Genomic DNA, 25,115 nt, shown 5'->3' with positions numbered 1-25,115 from the left:
TGGTGCCTCCCGAAAGAGGGGGCGGGGCTGAGTTGGCTGGGAGCAGAAGGTGTGGGTCCCCACGTAGCAAGGGGTTGGGACCGAAAATTCTGTGGTTGTGGGTTCTGCCCATTGTACAAATGGGGAGGCTGAGGCGGGTCCAGAGCTGGGAAGGCCTGTGCCTGTGGCTGCAGAGAAAACAGTCTTTAACCCTGGGATCCTGGGTCCACTGGCCTCATGTGCCAAGTGAACCTCACCCAGCAGGGGTGGGCACTGCTCTGGCAGTTCTCAACAGGCCTGGGCTCCTGGGAGACAAGAAAAGGCCAAGGCCTGTTCTGCAGCCTAAAGTATTTGGGTTAGACGTGAGAGGGACTTCCCAGCAGGGCAAGTATCACCCGGGGAGTCTATGTGGGGGGAGCCGAGCCTGCTGGTCTCAGCTCTGCGAGGCGGGGCTGCAAGGAGATCCCTCCAGTGTGCACCTGTTACCCCTCCCCACCCCCCTTCTCTCCCAGAAGCTTGGCCCTGGAATTTGACTCCTACCTCCTGGCAAGGCTACAGGGAAACTCATTTGCATGGGCAGCCCCTAGATTGCCAGAGAGCCTGAGCACGGAGACGGTGTGGGGAGGCACTGAGCCGGGCAGCCAGCCACGCGTGCCTTCCTACCGCCCTTCTGCAGCAGACCACTGGCTCTCTGAGCCTGACCTTGACCCCCAGTGGTAGGGGGCAAGTGGCTGCAGGTGGGCCAAGGTCCTGAGAACCCAGTGAGGACGAGTCTCCTGAGCACAAGGCGAGGGTTCTGACAGGCGGCAGGCCCTGGCAGGTGGGGGATGGCCCACCTCCCCACACCGGGGACGGCCAGGGGCAGTGCCGGGGAGGTCTGCCACAGCCCCTAGGCCAAGGCCAGAGAACACAGCCAAGTCTGAGTGTTGTCGGGGTCCTGAGGGGAGTGGAAGCAGGTACCAGGGGCAGCCCCTCCATGGATACAGGAAGGCTGGGGGTTAGGGGTGGGGCAGGCAGGGGGCTGAGGGGACGTCCAGACCTCCCTAAGCAGGGAACCTGGAGGGGGGTGGGGCAGGAATGAGGGCAAGGAGAGGCTGTGGTTCAGTGCGCAGACTCCAGGCGGGGCGGGGGGGGGGGGCATGTCCCAGCGCTGCCGCTGACAAGCAACGGTTGCATCTTTCCGCTGTGGGGAAACTGAGGCCCACAGAGGGTAGAGGTTGCTGCACAGCAGGCCCCAGCATAGGTAGCTTGAGGAGAAAGGGGTTAGCCAGGGAGAAGGGGGGTGTCGGAGGGGCACCGCCTGGGTGGGGTAAGAGGGCTGGATCAGACCCCAGCCTGGTTCTCCCTCGGGAGCCCGTACCCCATGTTAGAGCTCCAGTCGCCTCGTGGAAGCCTCCTCCCACAGCCCCGTCCCTAACAGGCCTGGCCTTGCCCGAGCCCCTTGGCCGAGGCTGAGGGTCCTGGGGTTGGGTTTCCAAGACAGGCTCCAGAGCTGGGGGGGAAGGGGGTCCAGTCCCAGCTGTGGGACACCTCTCTGTGGCACCCAGAGGCGCCTCCCTGTGCCTCTGTTTCCCGCGCCACGAGAGGAGGCCGTCTGTGCCCCCAGGCTGGGGAGGCTGAGGTAGAAGCCAGCCCCGGGCTGCAAAGAGAGGCTGAGCGGGCGGCTGTGCAGTGCAGGGCTCTGAGGGGTCGCGAAGCCTGAGGCGGTGGGGTGGGTGAGCGGGGAAGGCGCCCGGAGGAGGCTGGGAACAGAAGCGGAGGAGCCGTTCTCTGACAGGAGCTTCCTGCCGCGGGGGAAAGGCTTTGGGCCGAGACCCAGGCAGCCTTCCTGAGCGTGTCTGGGCCTGGAGATAGGAAGTCAGGCTTTCCTGGCCGGAACCCTCCTGCCCAGGCGGGTGTGTGGGCCTCGTGCGTGTTCCTGTGGGCCTAGCAGGATCTGGACACTGGGGCTGGCTTCCCGGGGCTAAGCGGGGATGAGCCGGAAGCCGGACAGCGGCCCTGAGGCGGGTGGTCAGGAAGGCTGGGGCCCAGAGGTGGGCCAGACCCAGGGAGCCAGGCTCTGGCCATTGACCATTCTGCCCCAGACCCTCCCGTTCTCCCTGCCCACCACGTCCCAGGAGGCCTTGCCGAGAGTGTAGCGTATTTCCTTGGCCATCCTGTCGTCCAGGCCAAGCATGGGGGAGGGCGCGGCCGTCAGAGGGCAGCTTCCGGACTCGTGGGCCAGGCTGTCTGGCTGCTACGGAAGCCTGTGTGCGTGTGTGTGCCTGCGGTGTGCCTGGGGGCGGAGGGGCCGTGCCCAGTGTCTGCGTTCCCCTATGGAGCAGGACATCCTCTTTGCCCCCCGAGCGGGGGTCCTGGGCCCTGCCTTCTGACCCCTGGTCTGGTCTCTGCCTGGCTACCCTCATTCTCCTGCACGGCTCCCCGGTCTCTCCTCACCAGCCTAGCTTGGCTTCCTTCAATGCGCACCGTTCCTCGGGCTTCTTCGAGGACTGGGGGGTTGCTTCTGGCCCGGGGCCTATGGGGAAAACAAGCCCCCTCGGCGCAGGTTCTGGAGCAGGTTCTGGGACTCCGGCCCAGCCTGGCGAGGGCAGTGGGAGAGCACAGAGGGCCATCCTGCCCAGGGCCGAGAGCTCAGGTCCGAGGACACCCTGAGCCACGGCCTGCTGGTCCTTCTGCCCGCCCAAAGACAATCCCGGGGTATCGGGAGGGGACCTGGGTGTCACCCGGGAACCCCCACTCAGCCGGGACTGGCGCCTTCTGTGGGTACCTCTCCCTGCTGGCCGCCGGATGCTTGGGCCCTGCTCCCCTTGAGAATGCAGTGCCGTACCAGCCCATAGGGCCACACCAGGCAGCGGTTTGCTCAGGGCTTGGCCTTGCCCTGCTGAGGAGGGGGGTTAGATGAGTGTGTCCGTGGGTCCTGGCACGCAGGGCACGCCGCCAGCATCACCAGCGTGTCATCTCCGCGCCTGCGCGGTCTCTCCCTCTTCCCCGCGTGCCTGGCCACTCCAGCCCCTTCCTTCCTGGCCCCACACCTCATGGGGTCAGCATCCGCATGGCCAGGATGCGGTCCTGCAGGCCCCCACCACTGCCGGGGAGGGGAGGGCAGGAGGCTGCAGCGCTCCCAGGGTCACCCCCCACCCCCATCGTCACTTCCTTCCTCTGCTGCCACCAGGTCCCTTTGGGAACTCAGCAGGCCAGAGAGCCCCTCTCCCGGCTCCGTGTCTGCACTTCTCCAGGCGGTCCACGGGGAGGGCTGGGCAGCGGGCCTGTGCGGGGGCTGGGGAGACACGGATGCCGCTGACAAGGTCCAGCCCCACAGCATCCCACGTCTGGGGGGATCAGTCCCGGCCCCGCTCATCCCCCACGCCCAGTGGTGGTGCAGGCCCTCCCTGTAGGGGATTGTGCCAGGGGCCAGGAGTGCCCATGGGTGAGCGCTGCCAGGGTCTCGGCCTGGCCTCCCTGGGCCCCCTCCTCTGGTGAAATGGTTGGAGGGCATGACCCTGGACAAGGCTAACCCAGTCCCGGGTCCGCTCCTCTCCTGGGACCCGTGCGGCCTGGACTAGTCACTGCAGGGATTCCCTTCCCGTGCGGCACACACACCTCCCACCTCTTAGTGGCCTTCAAAACATGTTAGATGTTTTCAGTGTTTAACGCGTGTTTCGGAGAGCGACACCATCACACAGCTCAGAATTCGAGAAGGACAAAAAGGTTCTAAGAGGAGATGTCTCCTTGTTTCTGTCCCTCGGCGTCCTTCCCCAGAAGCAAGCGGGGCTTCTTAGGGGATAAGCAGCTGCTCATCCGTGAATAACGAAGAGGCAAGCGCTGGTGCAAAGGAGGCAGGCCCTGGGAGGCGGGGGTCGGGGGGGTCGGGGGGGTGGGGTGTCCTCCTTGAGCCCCGCAAAAACAAATGAAGAACCCAATGCTTTCACACTGATGGAATCCTCAAAGAAGGAGATCTCGGGGCGCCTGGGTGGCTCAGTGGGTTAAGCCGCTGCCTTTGGCTCAAATCATGATCTCAGGGTCCTGGGATCGAGTCCTGCATCGGGCTCTCTACTCAGGAGGGAGCCTGCTTCCTCCTCTCTCTCTTTGCCTGCTTCTGCTTCCTCCTCTCTCTCTCTGCCTGCCTCTCTGCCTACTTGTGATCTCTGTCTGTCAAATAAATAAAATCTTAAAAAAAAAAAAAAAAAGGAGATCTCGAGGTCTTGTAAAAGAGGAATGTCATGAAAAGTCCTGCCGTTTCTGGGGTACCCGCGGGGTGTGCCTGGCTGAGCTCACTGGTTTACACTTTCCTCCCTCTCCGTGGACTCGGTGCCAGGGTTAAGAATCTGCTTCTAGATCCAGACACCTCTGGGCTGGGACCCCAGCTCGGCACCTTCCTGGCTGTGTGACTTTGGGCGAGTGACTCCGCCTCTCTGGGCTGTCTCTGCAGGTGTAAGATGGGGAACACCCATGAGAAAACATAAATGTGGTGCTGGCTGAGGGCCACGCCCCCAAGAGGACCATTATTGTTATTTAAGGGTCCCCCGTCTCCCATAACCCTTTCCTGGCAACCTCCCAAGCCTGCGTCACACCGTCTCCAAGAAGGAAGGCTGAGGCCTGCGAGATGGACCCCAAGTCTAAATGAACGCAGGTGTGGGTGATGGAGCTCCCCAGGGCCAGGGGGTCTTCACACCTCAGCCCCCACCATTATGCCTTCCCTCTCCAAAGTCCAGAAGCCCAGAGCAGTGAGGGGTCCCCTCTGTCTTATCGAAGGAGGCGTGCCCAACACCCAGGCCCTGAGGGGTTTGGGGACAGCCTGGCTTCCCTCTTGGCCCTGCAATGCTGGGGTTCCCAGGCAGCTGCTGCCTCGTGAGGTGCCTCTGTCACTGGGTGGGGCCTGATGGGGAGCAAGGCACCTTTGGGTTGTTTTCCTGGAAGTCAAGGGCCTGAGAGAAAGGCCCCATTGCAGTCCCAGGCCTGAAGAGGTAGAAACTGAACTTGGCCTTGGGAGGGTGACTGGCTGGTGGTGAGCCAGGGTCCTGGGTCTCTTGGCAAAGCCACTTACCCTTGCCTCAGTTTCTCCACAAGCCCTGCTTCCTCCTGGGGTGGGGGGGAAGGGGAGGAGCTTCACGGGGAGGGAGGGGCATGATCTGTTGGTAAACACTTGGTGTGTGAGTGCCCTCCTGGGCAGGGCTGCCCTGTGAGACGGTTCCCGGTCAGCTGTCCTGGCCATCCCGTGGTCCCTGGGAAGGTCAGCAGACCCCAGCGGAGGTCCGGTGTGGTTTCAATACCCTGGAGCTGTTGACTTCCCCTTTTGGGGAAGGCCGGGTGGCAGCAAGGACCACAGCCCCAAGGCCTCGAACTTTGCGTCCACTTCCCACTCTGAGACTCAGTTTCCTCATCTGTCACCAGGGGGTACAATGGCTCTGCCCAGGGCAGCTGGCGAGTGGGGCATCCCTGGAAACAAGAGGGCCTGGGAGGGATCCCGGTCAGAGGATGGCCGGCCTGGGAAATAAAGGAAGCAGCAGGCCCAGGCTGGGGCCGTGGGAAGTGCAAGTCATCTCTCAGAGGGAAGTGGGCCTAGCCCTGGGGGAGGGCTTTGATATATCCTGGAATGCCCTCATTTCCCAGACCTGGGGAGCCCTCCCGAGGGTCAACACTGCCTTGTGACCAAGGCACACTGGCCCAGAGACCCCCAGCCCCTTCATTCCCATGCAATGTGCTCCCGGGCCTTTGCACCTGCTGATGTCTGCACCAAACTTCACCCTCCTGCCGGCAGCGTCCCCCTCTTCCAGGGAGCTTCTCTCCAGCAGGGCTCTCAGGCAGGCCTGAGACCGAGGAGAGGGAGGATCACTAGTGACACACACGCACGGCCCTCTCTTGGTCTCTGGCCCAACCTGGCTGGGCTACCAGGACAGAGTTAACCCCACCTGCTGCCCCACAGGTTGAAGGTGAAGACTCAAGTCATTGACTGAACAAGTCATTGACCAGAGAGATGAGGTGTTTGGTTTTTTTTTTTCCAAAGACAAAAAAGAAGTAGAGGGCAAAAAGCTCCCCGTGTTTGCATCTAAGCTCTCTGCTCTGGCAGTTTTTACTTTTGTCTGACTTAAGTCAAGCTGCATTTCAGACGTTGATCAACACTGGGGGAGAAGCAGTAGGGCACAGGGCTTCCTGGCGGCATCCTGAGCTCCACGCCGACCGGCACACGATGGAACCTCTCTGGGCCTCAATTTTTCTCATCTGTGAAAAGGGGATAATTAAGAAGTACGCATTTCCTAGGACGGTCTGATGAAATCAGTTAATGCACGCCAAGCATTTAGAACAGAGGGTGGCACCAAGTTCAAGGAGAGTCACTTGTCTACCCACAGAATTGAAAGCAGGCGGTTCCATATTCGCACACCCGTGTTCAAGGCAGTATTATTCGCAATAGCCAAGAGGGGGCAGCAACCCCAGCGACCACGGACCGATAACAGTGAAATATTACTCAGCTGTAGAAAGGAAGGAAAATCTGACACCTGCTATAATGCGGCTGGACCCTGGGGGCATCACGCTGAGTGAAATAAGCCCGTTACAAACGGACTAACACTCTTAGGGTGCCACTTCTATCAGCTGCTTAGAATAGTCACGTTTATAACGAGAAAGTAGGACAATGATCTCCAGGGGCAGGGGAAGGAGGATGGGGGAATAGGTAAGTAATTTCAGAGCCTCATTTTTGTAAACTGAGGAGTGTTCTGGAGATGGGTGTTGGGTAATAATGTACATGTCCCTGAACTGCACGCTTAAAAAGGTCAATATGGTAAATTTGGTTCTCTGTGTTTTATCACAGTTGAAGAAAACGGTCCACTGTCATGTCTGAGCAGAGGGCAGGGCGGTCTGCCCACGGGTCCTGGGCTTCTGAGGTCCCAAGTTCACAGTGAGGAGCCGGCTGTTGCCCCCAGTGCCGCACACTTGACTTCTGGGCTGGAACGGGGGGGGGGGGTGTCTGCTGCCAATCCGCTTCTGGCTTCTACCTCTGTCCTCTCTCCCAGGTGAAGCTGGCCTGGTCTCCCCTGCCCATCCCCCGGGGAGATGGCAAATGGGACAGCAACTGGCCAGGAACACTCCCGAGCCAGCCAAGCGCATCTGATGTTCATTTCCTGCTGGGGATGGAATTTTGGCTGGCTTGGCTCCCCCTGGAAGTGTCTGGCCCCTTGAAGATGGCTTCCTCATCTATCACGAGGGGGTAAGGGTAGTGCCTGCCCTGCTGGCTATCATCCCTTGGCCCTATGCAGCCCTGTTTTCAGAGGATTTCCCTTGTGTTGGGGAGTCCATATAGGGGACCCCCAATCCTCCTATCTTAACTCAGGGAAAGGGAAAGGGACCGGAGCAAGCACAAAGGAGAAGGCAACTTTTCCCGACTCCTGGCTGCTGCTCAGGGTGAGGCCACGGAGAGGGAGCTCAGGCAGCCTGGGCATCCGGGGATGAGGTCGGCTGACCAGGCCCCACCCTGGGAAGTGTCCTTCCTGCCTCCCCTGATCAGGATCCTGGGCTCTGAGGGGATGGTGGGATCTTCGGGCCTGACAACCACACCCCCTGCCCCCACCCTATGACTCAGAAAGCTTCAGATTCCCCAGCAATTTCCCAATCGGTTTGGGGTGAGGAGAGGAGGCCTGGCCGGAAAGTGCGGGATTGCACAAGGAGGCCACAGAGGCGATGAGCCAGGAGCTCTGCTTTCCATCCGCACCGGCCTCTGTTGCTGGATGAATTTGGGGACCTGGCCTTTTGTCTCCCCGTCTGTTCACTGGGGAGCAAATGGAGTGCCCCTCCCAGCCCTGAGCCTCTGTGGCTCTGAGGGACCATCTGAACTCTGTCAGCCCGCGACCCCCTCCCCCAGGGACTCAAGGGAAGAGTGTGGAATCTGTCTGAAGGGCCACTTCCTGGCATTCCCCCTCCCCACAAGGACCCCCAGGGACAGGATTAGGGGCAAGCCCAAGCCTAGCATTTGACTTCCATTCCCAAGGAGGAAAAGGAAGTTCTCAGTCCCAAGGGGCACCTCCAGCTCCACCGCCCACTCCCAGGGCCCAGGGATCTGTGCCCAGCTGCTGGGGGAGCAGGGAGTCCACGGGAGGGCGACACCAAGGGTGGGGCAAACAAAACATGGGAGGGGCAGGGGTTCTAGCAATGAAGGGAAAGGGAAGCTGGTGCCCAGCTGGGAAATTCCTGAACGACACGGTTCTTTCCAGAGGGCAGGAATTCCTAAAATGAGAAAGAGAGGTGAGTCCCTAATGGTTGCTCTTCACCAGCAACACCCCCCACCCCATGCCCCCCCGACCTGCTGACCCCGAGAAAGGGCCTCGCGGAGGAAGGACAAGGCCGCCCAGCCTGAGCTGTTGGGGTCCGGACCCGGTGCGTCCCGAAGCCTGTCCTGGCGCAACCGCAGGCCCAGAAAGGGAAAGTGGTCCCGTGGGAGTCCGGCGGGTGTGTGACCCCGCGGGAGCTGCAGGTCGCTTGCCTTTCTGAGCCCTGTTCCCGTCAAACAAGATAGCGAATGCCGGCACCCCGCAGACGTGCCCTTTGTCAAGAGATGCCCCGACCCCTTCCCCTTAGGCGCCTGCTCCAGCGGGGTCCCTTCCCCGCCGCCTGGGTGGGGAGGCTCTGCCCCGACGCGGCAGTCCTCGCGCGGCCCAGGGCGCCGGGGCGGGGGCGGCGGGGGGCCCGGGGGACCCCGCAGGGCGACCGTCGTCGCGCGGGGCTGGGCGCCGCTCTGTGACGCGGGGAGGGGGTCCCGAGCGCGCGGCCCCGGCCGGCCAATCGGCGGCCGCCGTCGGACAAAGGGCCCGCGCCAGGCCGAGCCCGGGCCGCGCGGGGTGCGGTTCCCGCGCCCACAGACCGCCCGGGCGGCTGGGAAGGCGTGACAGCCCCGCTCCCTCGAGGGGCGCGCGCGACTCCGGGCTCGGGCGCGCAGGGTCGCGCTCGGCCTTGGCCTCCGCCCGCGGGTTTTCCGCGGCCGCCGCGGGCGGGGCGAGCGGGGCGAGCGGGGGGAGGCGGGGGCCGGGGGGCGGAGTCTGCGACTATTTCAGGCGGCGCCAGGCTCCGCGGGGACAGCGGCGGCCAGGCCCGGACACAGTAAGTGACCTCCGCCCGCACCGCGTCCGTCCCCCGCCGCCCCGCGCGGCTGCCCGCCCGCCGCCTCCCCGGGCTCCGGGCCGGCTCCCCCGACGGAGCGGCGGGCACAGCCCGACCGGGGCTGGGAGGGAAAGAGGGGGCGCAGAGCGCCCCAGGGCCGCAGGCCTCCGGCAGCCCCACTTCTAGGGAAACTGAGGCGGCCGCGGCAAGCCAGGGTGCAGGGGCCCCGGGTTTGGGACTGCAAAGGAGGGGGGTGTGGAGGAAGGCGCAGGGGTCCCTACCCTTTTGCAGAGGACCGGCCCAGGGGGGTGGGGCCGGCAGGCCGAGCTGCTTTGCTGCCTGTGTCTGGGTGTCCTCACTGCGGGATCCCTGACCCCAGGAAGGAGCAAAGGGGGGTGTGCGGTGCCTGAGGAGAAGCTGGGAGGTCAGGAGAGGGTGTCACCAGGCGGCCACAGGCCGTGGTCACATGCTATGACCAGGAAGGCCCCTTGTGTCAGTGTGCCCAGCCTAGAGTCCGGCTGGAAGGAACGCCTTTCCTGCACTCTTCTCTACCCCAGCGCTGAGGCTGCCTTGATGGACACAGGGAACGGGCAAGCGCCCTTACCACCGCTGGGTTCCTAAGGGTGTGGGGTTTTGCCACTTCGTGTCAGCATCACTGTGGGGTGGGGGTCTTCGTGCCCATTTCACAGACGGTGGTAGGGTGGTGGTGTCCACGCGCTAGGGAGTGGTCGAGATGACCCCCCTGCCACTTCTCTTTCCACTGCACCAGCTGCCTCTGAAAATCAAGGCCTGGGATGGAGCCGAGGGGGCCGTTGTAGGACCCAGAAGTGTGAGGAGGATTTTGTACCAGAGAGGCAAGGAGGCAGCCATGTTATGTGGGGACCTGCAGGAGCCAGGTGTGAGGTCAAACAGAGCCCAGCACGTGCGCGGGCTCCTGGCTGTGTGTGTGTGTGTGTGTTGCGCGGGCTCCTGGCTGTGTGTGTGTGTGTGTGTGTGTGTGTGGGCAGAGGTGAGGCTGGAGCGTCACAGCAGCACTTTCCCTCACAGCAGCACTTTCCCTCACCCTAGCTGGACAGCAAAGTGGGGGTCTGGGCAGTCAGCTGGCTGGACCAGCTCTTGTGGGTGCATGGCATAGAGGAAGGAGCAGACCAGCGGATGGGCAGGGCAGAAGAACCTAGTGGCCTTGCTTGCACCTTAGCTCTGGGGCTCTCTGGAACACCCCTCGCTTGGCCCTGGAGTGGAACTCTCAGCCCCAATGGCATAGGAGAGGTGCCCGCAGTCCAGTGGTGTTGGACTTGGCTGAGGGCACTTGGTGAAGCCCTTTGAGAGAAACTTGGGCTTCCTGCCCCCCCTCCAAGGTAGCTGTGGCCAACGTCCTGGGTTGTGCTGAGACCTGGAGTAGCTAGGCTGGTAGGGAGGTAGTAGGGGCTGTGGGAAGAGTCTGACAAGCCTAATCCATACCTGCTATGTGCTTGGGGCAAGCACCCCCCAGCCCCCTTCCCTGCCTCAGTTTCTCCTGGAAGAGGGATCACCCCACCTGCCTTGCAGGGCTGTGGCAGGTGTGAATCAAAGTCATCATGTTGCATAGGTCACAACTCATTGTATTTACTCTTGGGAGGGCAGGGGGCAGGCACTGTGGTCCTGGGTCTCCCCAGTCATCAGGGAAGCCCGGCCCTGTCTGCTCCCCTCTCCTGGGCTCAGTCATGTTTCCCTCCACTGGTGCTGGCCTTGCTTTGGTAATGGTCATGGTGCTGGGGAGGGTGCTGCTGGACACGAGGGGGTCCTACATCTCCGAAAGTGGCCTGCAAGGTGGGGGGGGGGGCATGGAGGTGGGGGACCCAGCACTGGATGATCCGAGTTACAAGCCTGACCTGTCAGCTGTAGGGACATTTCCCCGGTCAGTTTTGTGCACTGAGGATAGCAAGGCCCTCCCTGAAGGGAATGCGGAAGAGATGGGATGGGCGCCAGCGATGGCACGGAAGCCTTTGTGATGATGATATCACCCCATTTGGGAGCAGCCAGGGTGAAATGGGAGCCCGGAAGCCTGGTTCCTGGCCCGAGTTACTGGGGATCCTCAGGCAGCTGTGTGCCTCATTAGACCCCTTGTCCCTGCTGACATGTGAAAGTCTTCAGCGTCCTTTCCTAGCCCTTGAAGTTTGGGAGGGCACTATGAGTTCTAGACCTGAGCCCCAAGGCCAGGGGAGGGGGTCGGGCTCTGCTCCCCTTGTGGTCATCCCCAGGAGCAGCCCTGTTTCTGCTCAAAGCATCCCTCTGCGGCTCCACATAAAGAAGAGAAGAAGCAGGCAAGGTGGAGGCTGGGGTGGGGAGGATGAAGCAGCCCCTGGTGTCGCGACCTTTCTGGACCGCGATTCTTTTTTTTTTTTTTTTAAAGATTTTATTTATTTATTTGACAGAAATCACAAGCAGGCAGAGGCAGGCAGAGAGAGGAGGAAGCAGGCTCCCTGCTGAGCAGAGAGCCCGATGTGGGGCTCCATCCCAGGACTCTGGGATCATGACCTGAGCTGAAGGCAGAGGCTTTAACCCACTGAGCCACCCAGGTGCCTGGACCGTGATTCTTGCTCTGGGCAGTGGGACGGCAGCCTGTGCTCTGCCACCTCTCCCAGGGCCTCCTGAGATGCAGGATGGAACTCGTGCCGTCCAGTCCTTTCTCCTTGCCCAGGGGCTGGGCTGCTGAGGAAGTTGGTGCCAAAATGAAGTGACGGCCCCCTCCGTCTGGGAGTCTTGGCATCTCCAGATTCTTCCCTGCTTCTGGTGATTTGGGGAGGTGCGGGGGGGTATTGGATTTGTGGGAGCTGAGACACTGGTGTCCAGGGAGGAAGCTGAACTGTAGGTGCCCCTGTGGTCCAGGAGGTAGCCTGACCCTGATGGTCGCATGGCAAGATGAGATGGCGTCTGCTTGTGGCAGCTGCCACGGCTGTATCCTGGGCCTGGGAGCTGCTGTGTGTGCACTTGTCTGCTGCGGCGGCGCTCTCATTCCCCCTCCCCTTGCCAATCTGCAGGCCCCAGCCGGGGGGATGCTGAAGATGATGACTTTCTTCCAAGGCCTTCCAGGCCAGCAGACGGTGCCAGGGGTTCTTGACTTTCCCAGAAGCTCCCAGAAGTTGCCCTCCACATCCGAGGGGGAGTCCGAGACCTCCATGTCAGAGGCCTCTTCTGAAGACCTGGTCCCGCCCCTGGAGGCCAAGGCAGCCCCGGAGAGTGACAAGGACCAGTTGACAAAGCAGAAGAAGAGGTCCAAAGGCCTGGCCAACATGTTCAGCGTCTTCACTAAAGGACGGAAGAAGGGTCAGCCCAGCTCAGCGCAGCCGGAGGCCGAGCCCGAATCCCGGCCTGAGTCCAGCCGCCCGCTGCCCACAGGTAGGCTGGGACCCCGAGCAGGGTAGGAATCGGGGATCAGAGCTGGCGGGGGACGGGGGGTGCTGGGCAGGGCTGGGGCTCATCCGAGGGAAGGGCCCCCTCACCCTGGACGCAGGGAGGCCGGCAGCGATCGGCTGGGCCGCGTCTCCCCTCCCGGCTTTCCCCTGCGTCGCCCAGTCCTGCGGCCGGCCGGGTGCGGGTCGGGGCAGCGGCGGGGCTCTCGGGGCGCACCCCTTCCCTTGTCCCGGGGCGGGGGGAGGCGTGGGGGCGCCGTCGGGCGGGCGGCGCTGAGCTTGCTGTCCCGGCCGCAGTGGAGGAGCTCAAGGAGGCGCTGGAGCGCGGGCGGCTGGAGGCGGCGGGGCCGCTGCTGGCGCTGGAGCGGGAGCTGCAGGCGGCGGCGGCGCGGGGCGGCGAGAGCGCGGAGGAGCTGGTGCGGCGCCAGAGCAAGGTGGAGGCGCTGTACGCGCTGCTGCGGGACCAGGTGCTCGCGCTGCTGCGGCGGCCGCTGGACGTGGCGCCCGAGCGGCTGCGCCAGGCCCTGGCCGTGCTGGCCGAGCAGGAGCGCGAGGACCGCCGCGCGGCGGAGGCGGCGGCGGCGGGGCCGGGGGCGGCGGGGCCGGGGGCGGCGGCGCTGGTGAGCGCGCGGCCGCGGCGCTGGCTGCAGCTGTGGCGGCGCGGGGTGGCGCAGGCGGCCGAGGAGCGCCTGTGCGCGAGGCCGGCCGCGGGCGCCGAGGGCCGCTCGGAGGCCGAGCGCGTCTTCCTGCACATGGGCCGCACCATGAAGGAGGACCTGGAGGCCGTGGTGGAGCGGCTGAAGCCGCTGTTCCCCGCCGACGTGGACGTGGTGGCCGCCTACGCCGAGAGCTACCACGAGCACTTCGCGGCGCAGCTGGCGGCCATGGCGCAGTTCGAGCTGTGCGAGCGCGACACCTACATGCTGCTCGTCTGGGTGCAGAACCTCTACCCCAAGTGAGCGCGGGGAGCCTCGGGCCCCGGAGTCGGGGGTGGGAGCGGGGCCGGCGCTCGGGGCGCTTTGCGCGGGGGACCCTCAGCCGCATTCCACAGTGAGGGAAACTGAGGCACGGGGCGCGGCAGGGACTTCGTCCTTCGTTCCTGAGTTCCCAGTCTGAGGAGGGGGCGAGGCGGGGCACCATGCAGAGCAGGAAGGGCGGTGGCGGTGGCTGGGAGCCTCCAGCAGGGGCCCTGAGCAGCGCGCTGGTGCGATGTGGAGGAAGCCGTCCCCGAGGCGGTGCAGGAGGAAGAGGAACCAAATTCTGCTGCCGGAAGGAAGAGAGGCGGGCAGGGGAGGGGAGAAGGCAGGCCTGGAAGTCGGTGGAGGGAGGATGCCGTTCCCAACCCGGGGAGCCATCCTGCAGCGCCGGGGCTGAGCGCAGACACCTGGGAGTTGTGCAGAGTGCGCCGGCGTCCCAGCGCTCCCAGGCCGCAACAGAAGAGGGGCAGAGCAGGGCCCTGTGGCCCTTGTGCAGGGTCACCTGGTGAACCCAAGGCAGAACTGGGTTCAAGGCCCAGGGCTCCTTGGGTGGGAGGCTGGCTCTGCCAACAGAGTGCCTCAGGCACCCTCTGATTCACCCCGACCCCCTGGGGTCCTGAGCACATCTGTCACTTACCCGTGCTCCGTGAGGAGTGCGGTGCTGGGTGGAAATGCCCAGGGCACCAGGGGCGGGGGGTTCCTGTGCGGGCCAACTCCAGCCCCCAGAATAAAGTCTGCAGGAAGCCTGGAGGTACAGACTGTGAGAAGCGTCTAAGGGCCTCGGAGACACATCTGGGTGGCCAGTGGTCTCCCAGGATGCTGCTGGTGGCTCAGCCTCCAGCAAGGGGCCAGAGGGAGGGCGCCGCGGGGCTGGTGGGTGAGTCAGCGGGGCACAGGGAAACTGGCGGAGGGCAGGGGCTGCGGGCTAGACAGGCCAGTCGGGAGCCAGTTTTTCTTTGCTTATCCTGACTCACCAGGAAATACTGGGCATTTGCACCTCAGTCTTCCTGTCCCAGTGACCTCAGGCCTTTGGGCCTGGGGCCCACTGGGGTCGGCATAGCAGGAAACTGAGGCCAGCCCGGCAGAGTCCTGGAGAGAGGGAGTCCCACGGGTTGCCGTCGAGCCCTGTGTGGCCGGAGTGGCCAGAATACAGGGAGGAAAGGGTCCCCAGCACAGCCAGGCTGGGAGAAGGGCGAGAGGCCCCTTCTTGAGTGTCCAGGCAGACAAAGGCCCCCGAGGAAGTGCCCGGGAGGGCTGGGCCGTCCCTGGGGCTCCCGGATCCCACACAGGCGCCACAAGAACTAGTAGCTGGGGTGGGGCAGCCCTTCCTGCCTGCGCTGACCCGCCCTCGGGGGGCAGCAGGGCCGGCCAGGGGGTGCTGGTGCAGGGTAGGCAGGACACCCGAGGCCAGGGGGCCTGGAGTGCAGTGAGGGAATGGGGTAGGGACAGGGTGGAGATCCAGCGGCCAGTCTTGTCTGTGGGAGCTGGAGGCCTTGTGGCAGGGAGGGGGCCGGACTCCCAAGGCCGTCAGGTCTGCTGGGCGAAGGGAGTGCTGCTGGGGCCGGAGAGCGGGTCCCCACTGCCGCCAGGCGAGAGATGGTGGTGCTTGGGCATTGGGCAGCGTGGCTCGAGGCCGATCTGCTTCAGTAGGAGGGGATGGCGGGAAACGAGAGGGTCCCAGCTGAGCAGATCCGGCCCCATCAGCCGAGACAGAGAAGCAGGGCGGGCGGAGGGCCATCAAGTTCTGGGGCCGACAGAGACAGAGGCCAAGAAGGCGGGCTCTGGATGAGCCACGGTGCTGGGCAGGGGCAGTCTTCCTCACGCCAGCCCCCCTGTGCCCTCAGTGACATCATCAACAGCCCCAAGCTGGCAGGAGAGCTGCAGAGAGTCCAGCTGGGGAGCCTTCTGCCCCCCCGGCAGATCCGGCTGCTGGAGGCCACGTTCTTGTCCAACGAGGTGGTGAGTCCGTGCTGCGCTAGGGCCGGGGCCAGGGCGGGTTAGGAAGGCCGCTCGGGGAGGCTCAGGGTTGGGCGGGACACCAGCCAGGGGCTTGACAGGGACTCCGGTGTGGGCAGGGCCGCTGGGCTCTGCGCTGCCCTGACCCTCCTCTCCCGCCCCCAGGCCAGTGTGAGGGAGCTGATGGCCCGCGCCCTGCAGCTGGAGTCACAGCGCTGGGCCCAGGATGTGGCTCCCCAGAGGCTGGACGGCCACTGCCACAGCGAGCTGGCCATCGACATCATCCAGGTGCTGCGGCCCGCCCGGTGCGCGTGTCTGCGGGTGTCCGCTCTGAGCGCCGCTCCGCCTTGTGCCTCCCCTCCCCTGGTCTCAGCTCACCCTTCCCCCCTGCAGATCATCTCCCAGGGCCAGGCCAAGGCCGAGAGCATCACCCTGGACCTGGGCATGCAGATAAAGCACGTGCTGCTGCTGGAGCTGGCTGCGTTCCTGAGGAGGTGGGTGTCGCCTGCGGGTGCCTGCAGGGGTGGGGGGCTGGGGGTGGTCCCTGTGACCACTTCTCTCAGAGCCACCTGTGCTCCCTCGCGTCCAAGCTACATCAGCGTCCCCTTCCTGCCTCTGGAGTGTCTGTCACTAGGAGCAGGAGTCCTTCCGTCCTCCCCAAACCTTCCACCCGAGCCCTGAGAGCCTCAGATGATCCTGCCTCGAGCAGGAAGCCCCCAGCTGCAAAGACGATGCCCCCCGGGGGACTGAGGCCTGGCCTCCCTGGCCCTGGTGCTAGGGGGCTCCAGCCCTCTGTTTCTCTAGGCTGCCTCTCTCCCCGCCTCTGGGGTCTCCTGCATCTACCCATTGACTCCCCTACACCCTTCCTGGCTTCCTGCTGTAGAAGGATCTGAGGGGAGGAGTAGGGGCAGCAGGAGCTCTGCAGGGTCCTTGGCTCCTCTGACCTTGGCCTGTCAAGCCAGTTACACGATGCTTAGGGGCTGGCAACCCCTCCCTGGGCTGCTGGGAGCCTGCCAATCGGAAACGCACTCTCTAGGCCTTTGGGGGGGGCGGGGCAGGGTAGGAGGCAGGCCCAAGGCTGCTATTGTCGCAGTGTTTGTGCTGGACCTTGCATGTGCCCCTTCCGGTTTCACCAGCTACCAGCGAGCCTTTGATGACTTTCTGGAGAGAGGCAGACAGCTGAGAAATTACAGGGGCAATGTTATCGCCAACATCAACAACTGCCTGTCCCTCCGGTAAGGGGGTGAGAGTGCTCGGATGGGTGTGTGGGAGCGGGACTCCCTGGGCCTGCCTGTCGGCGCGGGGAAGAAGATGGCTGGGAGGGGGAGGGGAGGCACAGCCCAAGCAAAGCCGGGATCACGAAGCACCTGGCTGTGAGGAATGGGGTCTGTAAGGTCTGTAGGGGCGGCAGCAAATATCTTTCAGGTGCTGCTGGGTCAAGCATTCACGCAAAGGCTCTATGCCTTATTTGTTTCTTGTAGGGCCCCTAGGAAATGGATGCGGAGGCCGTGTCCGTTAGGCAAATGGAATTAAGAGCAGGTGGTGGCAGGTGTTCCTGGGGGTGGGAAGCCTGAGCGCCGCCCCCAGAGCAGGGATGGCATGGTCCGTAGGGAAGGGGGAGTCACGGAGGGTTCTGCAGTGGGGAGAGGGTTTAGGAAGATTGGCTTAGGGCCAGTGGGCACTCTGGGTGGGAGACTCTGGTCTGGACAGGGCTGGTGTGATCTCTCTGCTCCGTCTGTGTCCTTTCAGGACATCCATGGAGCACAAGTGGCAGAACCCACAGGAGCTCCCGGGCCACCTGCTGGACCCCCTGAGTGAGCTCAAGAGTCACGGCTTTGACACCCTGCTCCAGCGCCTGTTTGGGGACCTGAAGGTACTGGAGCCTCCCCAGGGAGCCTGCCGAGCTTAGCGTTGGCCGGGAGACGAAGGGAGAGACCGGGAAGGGGGAGATGGCAGACGCAGGCCCAGGTGACGGGGGCCACTGAGCAGTTTTGACCTTGTCCCCACCCCTTCAGCCTGGGCTTGGCCTCACAGGGGCCCCTTGGGCTGGGAACCCGCAGAGGAGGCTTCGTGCCCCTCCCCGCACAGAGACTCAGCCCAGGCCTGTGCATTCCTTCTCCAGCTGTCCCTAGACCTGTCTGCGCCCCATCCCCGCCCCATGACTCCCTTCCAGCGGGGATGCACAGAGCCTTTGGCAGCCGCGGCCCCATCTGCCATGGACCAAGTAGTCCACAGAAACCCCTTGGCTCCCTTAGCAGAGAGGGAGGCAGGGGTCCCCGGAGGGAAGGAGTAGGCCCTCCCTGCCTGCTTTCCACGGGAGCCTGCCCTGTCCCTACTGCCCAAGGCAGAAGGCTATGCGTGACCAGCCGGGCGTGAAGGCCGGGCGGTGACCCCTGATGACTTGGCACAGGTCCTCACAGGCCCAGCCAAGCACAAGACCTTATTTATGCAGGAATTTATTTATTTCAGAGCGAGGCGAAGGAAAAGGCCTCGAGGCCAGCAGGTGGCCTCCCGGCCCCAGAGCGGCAGCTGGTTGACCTTAGAGATGGGTGCAGGGGCCCTGTCTCCGCTTCTGGTCTGGGAACAGGGCCCAAGTTCCGCCCCGGTGCCTCGGAGTCCCGAGTCCTTGGGTTCCCCCTTGCCTCTGCACCAGGCTGTATGTGTGTCGCCGTGCGTGTGTCTGTGGGGTGTGACCAGACATCCTGCCTCTCTCCCGTCACAGCCGCTGTTCAAGAAGTTCACGCAGACCCGCTGGGCGGCCCCGGAGCAGACCCTGGAGGAAATCCTCTCCACCGTGGCCGACAGGCTGCCCGAGTTCTCGGAGCTGCTCGACTGTTTCCGGGAGGTGAGGCGGTGCTGGGCTGGGGGTTGGGCCTGGCAGGGGAGGGGGACAGAGGGATGGGGACGGTCTGGACACGCACCCTAACACAGGTGCCAGGCACACCTGCAAACACACACGCACGCTCACACGCGAGCGCACATACGCCTCTGCCCCTCCCTGGACTCCCAGCTTCGGGGCTCGGAGGGAAGGGCTGAGCTCCCCGCCAGCGGCGGCTCACCCGGCCCTGCCCGCTCTCCCTTCCAGGAGCTCGTGGAGGTTGTGCACCTGCACCTGGTGAAGGAGTACATCACCCGCCTCAGCAAGCGGAGCCTGGTCCTCAAGACGGTGGAGCAGCAGCAGCAGCTGGCCGGGCACATCCTGGCCAACGACGACGCCATCCAGCGCTTCTGCGCCCAGAATGTGCGTAGGCTCCTGCCTGCCCCTCCCCCAAGTCCTGCAGGGCCCCCCCCTTACCCCCGCCCCCTGGAGCAGTTCTGACCTGGACACCTCTGGGACCTCGGGGGGCCCCTCCGGGAAGGGGCGGCCTGCCTCCAACCAGACCTATGCCCGCAGGGCTCCTCGGCGACCTGGCTGCATCACGCCCTCCCCAAGCTGGCCGAGATCATCCGCCTGCAGGACCCCAGTGCCATCAAGATTGAGGTGGCCACTTATGCTACCTGGTACCCCGACTTCAGGTAAGAGCCAGGGCACCGCAAGACAGCGCTGTCCGCAAGGCCCTGCTGGCGCTGGCCAGAGCCTGGGGGATCTGGTCTCGGGGCTGCGGGGCTGCGGGGCTGATTCCAGTCCCAGCTGGTAGCCCCAGCGGAGGGCTGGCCGAGCACTGGACACTGTGCTCAGACGTTTACGGTGTCGCATTCACTGGAAGCGCACTCCAGCCTTACAAAGGGGATGCTTTTCGTTCCCACCCTGCAGAGGAGGCCTGGAAAGCTTCAGGAAGGTGTCTGAGGTGACACAGCTAGCCAGGGGTAAAGCCAAGATGCCAAAGCCAGGTCCCCTGGCCCCACAGTCCATGCCTTTAGCCTGATCCGATACTGCCCCTTAGAGGGGAAATCGAGAGCAGAAACACGGGGGACTTGCTGGAAGCCTTGCTAAGCTGGGGTCCACGCCTGGGGTCAGCCTGGGGGTCATCAGAGTGGAGGCTTACCCCCCAACCTACGATCCGGTGAGCTAGGGTGACTCTGTCTAGGCGGAGTCCTCTGACGTGGTAGGGAAAGTTCAAGCAGTCTTGAGTTGGGGGACCTTCCCAGTCCGGCCTAGTCTAGCCTCTTCTTGATCCGCCCGCCCATCCGTCCACCCGTAAGACACCCGTCCACTCATCTCCCCATTCACGGATCTGTCCGTCCACCTGCTCCCGCCTTCTGCCCAAACATCCGTCTGTCCATCCCCCCACTCATCCCTCCGTCGGCTCATGCACCTACCGCCCATCCCCCACCCGCCCATCCTACCCGTGACTAAGTAGTTTCCCACTGAGTGCTGGGCTCTGTTGTAAGTACTGGGATACGATGAAGCATAAGACAGACCAGGTCTCAGTCCTCTCTTGTGTAGCTTACGGCCTAATGAGGGTTAATAATAATGAGTAATCAGGAAAAGAAGCAGTTATGAGCTGTAAAGATTATTTAAGCAAGGTTGTGAGGGCAGGAGGTGCTGACTTCAGAGATGGGAAATCTCGGGGGCAGTGACACTTTCACTGAGGCCCAAAGTGTGAGAAGGAGCTGCTCGTCACCGGAGCATGGGGAAGAACATTTCAGGGGGAACAGCCAGTGCGAAGACCTGAGGCAGCAGGTGTTTGGTGCACTCTAGGGAAGGACCGGTGTCCAGGGCTGCTGGAGCACAGTGGGGAAAGGAGACTTCGACCCCCTCGTGGGCAGGGGCTCGGCTGCAGGGTCCTTGTGGCTTGGGCGAGGGGTCTGGGGAGCTGGGAAGCGGTGTTAGTAGGGGTGTTGGGGACGAGCCTGGACTGACGGATGCTCTCCTCACCAGCAAAGGCCACCTGAGTGCCATCTTGGCCATCAAGGGCAACTTGTCAAGCAGCGAGGTCAGGAGCATCCGAAGCATCCTGGACGTCAGCGTGGGGGTGCACCAGGCCTCCAAGCCCCTATTTTCACTTATAAAGGTCGGTTAGCTTTCCCTGCGGCCTGGCCTATTCTGGAGCCCCCAGCGAGCATCGGACACCACCCCCTTGGTGGGCAACCGCCCCACTTCACGGCCCCTCCACAGGCTTCGTGCCTCCTGCTGCTGCTTCTGCCCAGCCTTGGCTAAGGCGTGAGCCCCTGGGCAGCTGGACTGGATAGGCCCATGCGGGCAGGGGCGCGATCGTGGGGAGGCCATGAGTTCGTCCCCGAGAAACTCCTTGTCAATGACGATTGATCGTGTGTGTACTAAAGGGGGGAGCCAGGAGGGAGAGTGGCCCAGAGATCCGGGTTACTTCCCATCCAGGGGGCCCCTCCACAGTCGTAACTGTCCTCCTCGTGGCTGGCCTGCGCACCTTCCCAGCTGCCAAGTGCTGAGCCTTGCCCATCCCGCCTCCTCTGGCCCAGGACAGTGAGTAGGGCTCAGTGTGTCCTCGGAAGCGAAGGCAGAGCTAGAAAGAAGAACACAATGAACTCTTATCTGGACCCTGGACCTCCTGGGTCTTCCACGCAGGGCTAGGCGGGGGCCCTCCGTGGGACTCTACCTGGAAGTCAGCCTGAGGTCTGGGCAGGGCTGACTTGACCTCTGACCCCCTGGCCTCTGGGTCAGTGTCCTCTTGCACATTTCCACAAACGTGGTGGTTGAATCCAAAACTTAGCTTTCAGCCCTGGAGGTCAGAAGTCCAACGCAGGTCTCATGGGCTAAAGCCAAGGTGTCAGTAGGGCTGGTTCCTTCTGGAAGGTTCCGGGGGGATTTTCCTTGCTTCTCCCGATCTTTAGAGGCTGTCTGTATTCCCTGGCCCGTGGCTACCTCCATCTTCAAAGCCAGCAGGAGCCAGTCAAATCTTTTCACACTGCAGACCTCAGACCTCCACTCCTGCGCCACCCCCCCACTTTTAAGGACCCTTTTGTTGACCTTTGCCCCACCCAGATGATACAGGATCAGCCCCTGTTTTAGGGTTAGTTGATTAGCAGCCTTACCCCACCTGTAACCTCAGGCACTTTGCCACAGACCCTGGTGTGATCACAGGTGGCAGGTGTAGGGCGTGGGCTTGTGGGGGGCGGGGCATGATTTGCCCCTGGCCTCCAGCCCCCAATGGTGCCTTAGCCCACCCCGGGAAAACGTGGCTCCAGGAACTTGCCTAGACCTCTGTTGACCCACGAGGCCCCCTGAGCCTTAGGGCGGGTCTCAGCCGTGTGCCCCTGAGCTTGCTGAGATGGGGTCTGGAGCCAGTGCCCTTGGGCTTGTCCCCACCCCCACCCCCCCACTTTCCAGGTACTGTGGTCAGGAACTGGCCCATGTAAATGGTGCACAGGGCCTTTGTACATTTGTAGAAATTCGTGTGGTTTATGTTGTTAATATTATTTTTGATAGTACTGCTTTTATACATATGTACTCAGGACAGGGTCTGAGTTTTTATAGCTTAATATAAAACTGATTTCCAAAGTGGCTTGGAGTGATTTATTTGGGGAACAGGAAGGGACAGCGGTGACTTTCTCAGCCTCCTGGGCCTGGGAAATCCTGACTCCCAGGATGTGTCAGACCCCCTGTGAGTCCAGCCTATGGTGCCTCTTCCCCCTTGAGCTTTGGGGGCCGGCTCTGCCTATGGGGCCCTGCCGGTCATTTACTCTTCTGTGCCTCAGTTTCCTTACCTGTAAACAGGGGACCATAAGCCCCTTTGGTCTCCCCTACACACCTTCTGAGGAGGGGGGAGGAGGGGGGAGGAGGGGGGGCCTCAGACAGTCCCTTCAAGCCCACTCACAGGACCCAGTGGGAACCTACCCTTCTATTCTGGAACTGACCTCACAAAGCTGCAGCTGTGGTCGGAGGAGCCGCACAGTCTGCCTCCAGAGACGGCCCAGCTCACCTGCACACTAGTTCACCTGGTCCAGGATTTGGAGAGGAGCCGAGTCCCGAAGGACCAGACCCCCTCCATTCCACACGGCTGAGGGAGGGGCCCCACGGAGCCACGGGTGGCATCTGGGGTTCTGGGGGCCCTTTCAGCCAGTTCCAGTGGAGGGGGAGGGGCTGGATCGGCCTGGCAGTGGGGATCCTCCTTCCCCTCTGCTCAGCTGGGCCCACAGGTCTACACGGGCAGCAGGAGTGGGGGTTGGGGAGTGAGGGGCGGGGGCAGGGGCGGGGGGTGCTAGGGCTGCCAGGGCCAGTGCACTCTTCCCCCTCGGTACTGCCCACAGGGAGTGAAGGCGCCCAGGACCAGCTTTAGACTCCTCTGCCCAGGCTGACCTGATAGACCTAAAGACAGGAAAGGCTGGGGAGCCAGGACCCCAGACTGGCTGTAGCTGCAGGGGTGGGGGTCTTCAGAGCACGGGCCGGGGGTGAGGACCCCAGAGCCCCACCTCTGCCCCACCCCCACCCCACCCCCTTGGACAGGCAGAGCTCCAGGAGGAATGAGGAACAGGACTCAAAGGGGACTAGAAGGCGCACAAGGGACAGGAGGTCACAGGCTGTGCTACCCTCAAGGGTTCCACTTCAGGAACTTCCCTGTCCTTCCCCCCACCCCCCACGGGAAAATCCCCTTAGGGGAAGGATCCAACCCCAGTGGAGGAGTGAGTCACCAGGCTCAGGGCACTGAGGGGACAGCCTGAACAGGAGGTGGCCACCTGCTCTAAGTTCATACGTGGACACGGGGCCCTGTGAATGGGAAGGGAATACGTAGTCGGGTCACCAGCCTGAGGCGGCCCTCCGACCCTCCCCCATCCCCGCTGGGGGCGGGACAGTGGGGAGAGCTGGCCAAGGCCGCCCAGAAGGGCTGACATTTGGCGCACAAGACACAGAGCAAGCAAACAACCAGTTCAGGTCCAAGCGCAGTGGGGTGATGGGGTGGGAGTGACTCACAGAGACTGAGGCGGGTTACAGTCGGCAGCTCCTGCTCAGGCCATGAGGCTGCTCACCCGGGAGGAGACGGTTTGTTTGGGACCCCAGACTTGACCAGACCCCGCACCCAGACCTGGACAGAGCCGTGCAGGGGAGGGAACAGAGGGGGCAGAGGGTGGGGGGGGTGCTGGAAGGGCTCCAGTTGGAGGGAAAGAGCACCGGGGGTGGGGGGGACGTGAAGGTGGGACGCAGGGGTCTGAGAACCCTGGATGGGGCTGGGAGTTGGGGTTCACTCCAGCCGTGGAAGCGCTGAGGGTTTTGAAGAGGCAGCTGGGACTGATGGGACATTGGACTCAGAAAGAGCCTTCCGGGGGCTCCTGGAGGACAGAGGGCAGTGGGGAGGCCGGGAGACCCTTTACGGGGCGCTGGTGTTGCCCGGGGAGGAGATGTGGTCAAGGAGGGCTGTGAAGCGGGGGGGGGGGGGGGGGTCGGAGTTGGCTGCTGAAGTGAGAGAAGACGCGAGCCCCTAAGCAAACCAGGGGACAGTGGTGTCCTCTCCCGGAGGAGGAGGGTCTGAGGGGAGCAGGAGGAGGCCCGCGGAGAGACTTGGGAGTGACGTTTGAAAGGTCTGCGGAAAGAGTACGTCTCCTTAGATTGTCCACCAAGTGGGTGACGAGAGTCTGCGTGGCGAGGCTGACAGCCATCGGCCACTGTCGCTCGCCGCGCTGGGAGGGCCGTCTTACCCAGCACCCACGGAGGGCTGTCTGGCAGCATGGGTCGCGTCAACAAAACCTCTGGGAACCAGCCATTTATCTGACAAATAAAATCTTTTAAGAGATTTTATTTGTCAGAGAGAGAGCACGCGCGCACAAAGAGAGGGAGAGTCAGCGGCACAGGGAGAAGCAGGCTCCCCGCTGAGCAGGGAGCTCAGTATAGGCCCCTGGGATCATGACCTGAGCCGAAGGCAGACACTTAACCGACTGGGCCACCCAGGCGCCCCTCCAGGAACCAATCTCATCCACACTCTAATATTCACGCCTAGCGATGCAGGTACCAGGCCGGTCACCGTGTAGTAGCAAAGTGCTGGACACGCCCCACCTGTCCATCAGTAGCCCCCGGGCACCAGACAGCGGGGAACGATACAGCTGTACGGAAGCCTGAGGAAGCTCCCTCTGTCCTGGTGTGGAAATCGTTCCAATACAGAATGTCCTAGAGAGACAAGCACAATGCAGAGCAGTTTGCGGTGTGTTGCATCCAAATAAACAAAAGTGGGGAAAGATACACAGAGAATCTGGTACCTTACACATCACATATATTCATTTGTATTTGCCTGTGTGTGCATTAAAGCAGCCTGGAAGAATACACCAGAAACTAATAAGAGCGATTACTTGTGAGTGTGTGGGCACACAGGGGCGTGCATGCGTGCGCGCGCGTGTGTGTGTGTGCGCGTGCGCGCACCAGGAATGGGGAAGGAGAGAGCAGGAGGGAAGAGGGCGATGGGGAGGGGGACAGACTGGGAAGGAGCTAGGTCACCATATATCCTATTTTAAATTTTTATTACTGAGCCACATGAATGTGTTACACATCCGCATGCTATAATCTGACATTTATTTGAGGATGGAAGCCAGTGTGGTGGGGGGCTCGAGAGGAGAGGAGATGAGGTCCGGGGTCTCGGGTGTGGGATTGTCCATCAAGGTCAAGTACCCTTTCAGGCGGGTTCATCTGCAGCCTGAGATTTTCTGCAGCCAAGTTCAGTGCTTGGGAGTCCACCCGGGGTTCCAGAGCTGGGTTTAACTGAGAACAGGGCTTTGGTCAGGCGGTCCCACCAGGGGTGAGCAGAGCTACAGCATGGAGAGGAGCTCACCGGGAGAGGTGGAGAGGTCACGGCCATGTCCTGGGGGCTGGGCAGGCAGGGGGTGC

General features: G+C 62.9%; 1 protein-coding gene and 1 long non-coding RNA gene across 6 annotated transcripts; one reads left to right on the top strand and one right to left on the bottom strand.

Annotated features, from left to right (window-relative positions):
• Window positions 1-5,941: 5,941 nt before the first annotated feature.
• Window positions 5,942-8,641, bottom strand: LOC309867502. The gene is made up of 2 exons (XR_014313213.1): window positions 8,450-8,641; window positions 5,942-6,198 (listed from the first exon to the last, which is right to left on the bottom strand). It is a non-coding gene; the product is annotated as an uncharacterized lncRNA (long non-coding RNA).
• Window positions 6,627-24,566, top strand: TNFAIP2 (TNF alpha induced protein 2). 5 transcript variants are annotated; one of them, XM_082736417.1, is made up of 13 exons: window positions 8,999-9,063; window positions 9,833-9,959; window positions 12,084-12,441; window positions 12,753-13,410; window positions 15,277-15,391; window positions 15,554-15,676; window positions 15,782-15,882; window positions 16,525-16,623; window positions 17,138-17,261; window positions 18,111-18,233; window positions 18,474-18,629; window positions 18,783-18,904; window positions 20,211-21,806. In XM_082736417.1, the coding sequence occupies exons 3-13, from the start codon at window positions 12,099-12,101 to the stop codon at window positions 20,350-20,352; spliced, it is 2,106 nt and encodes a 701-aa protein (XP_082592543.1). In that variant the 5' UTR covers window positions 8,999-9,063; window positions 9,833-9,959; window positions 12,084-12,098; the 3' UTR covers window positions 20,353-21,806. The 5 variants fall into 5 exon arrangements, with proteins under 5 accessions (XP_082592545.1, XP_082592546.1, XP_082592542.1 ...); XM_082736419.1 differs by lacking the exons at window positions 8,999-9,063; window positions 9,833-9,959 and adding an exon at window positions 6,627-8,211; XM_082736420.1 differs by lacking the exons at window positions 9,833-9,959; window positions 20,211-21,806 and adding an exon at window positions 24,238-24,566 and having other exon boundaries at window positions 8,990-9,063.
• The last annotated feature ends 549 nt before the right edge of the window (window positions 24,567-25,115 follow it).

This window comes from Mustela nivalis (assembly GCF_964662115.1).
Source record: "Mustela nivalis genome assembly, chromosome: 6".
Lineage (NCBI taxonomy): Eukaryota > Metazoa > Chordata > Mammalia > Carnivora > Mustelidae > Mustela > Mustela nivalis.
This window is presented reverse-complemented; position numbering and strand designations above follow the sequence as displayed.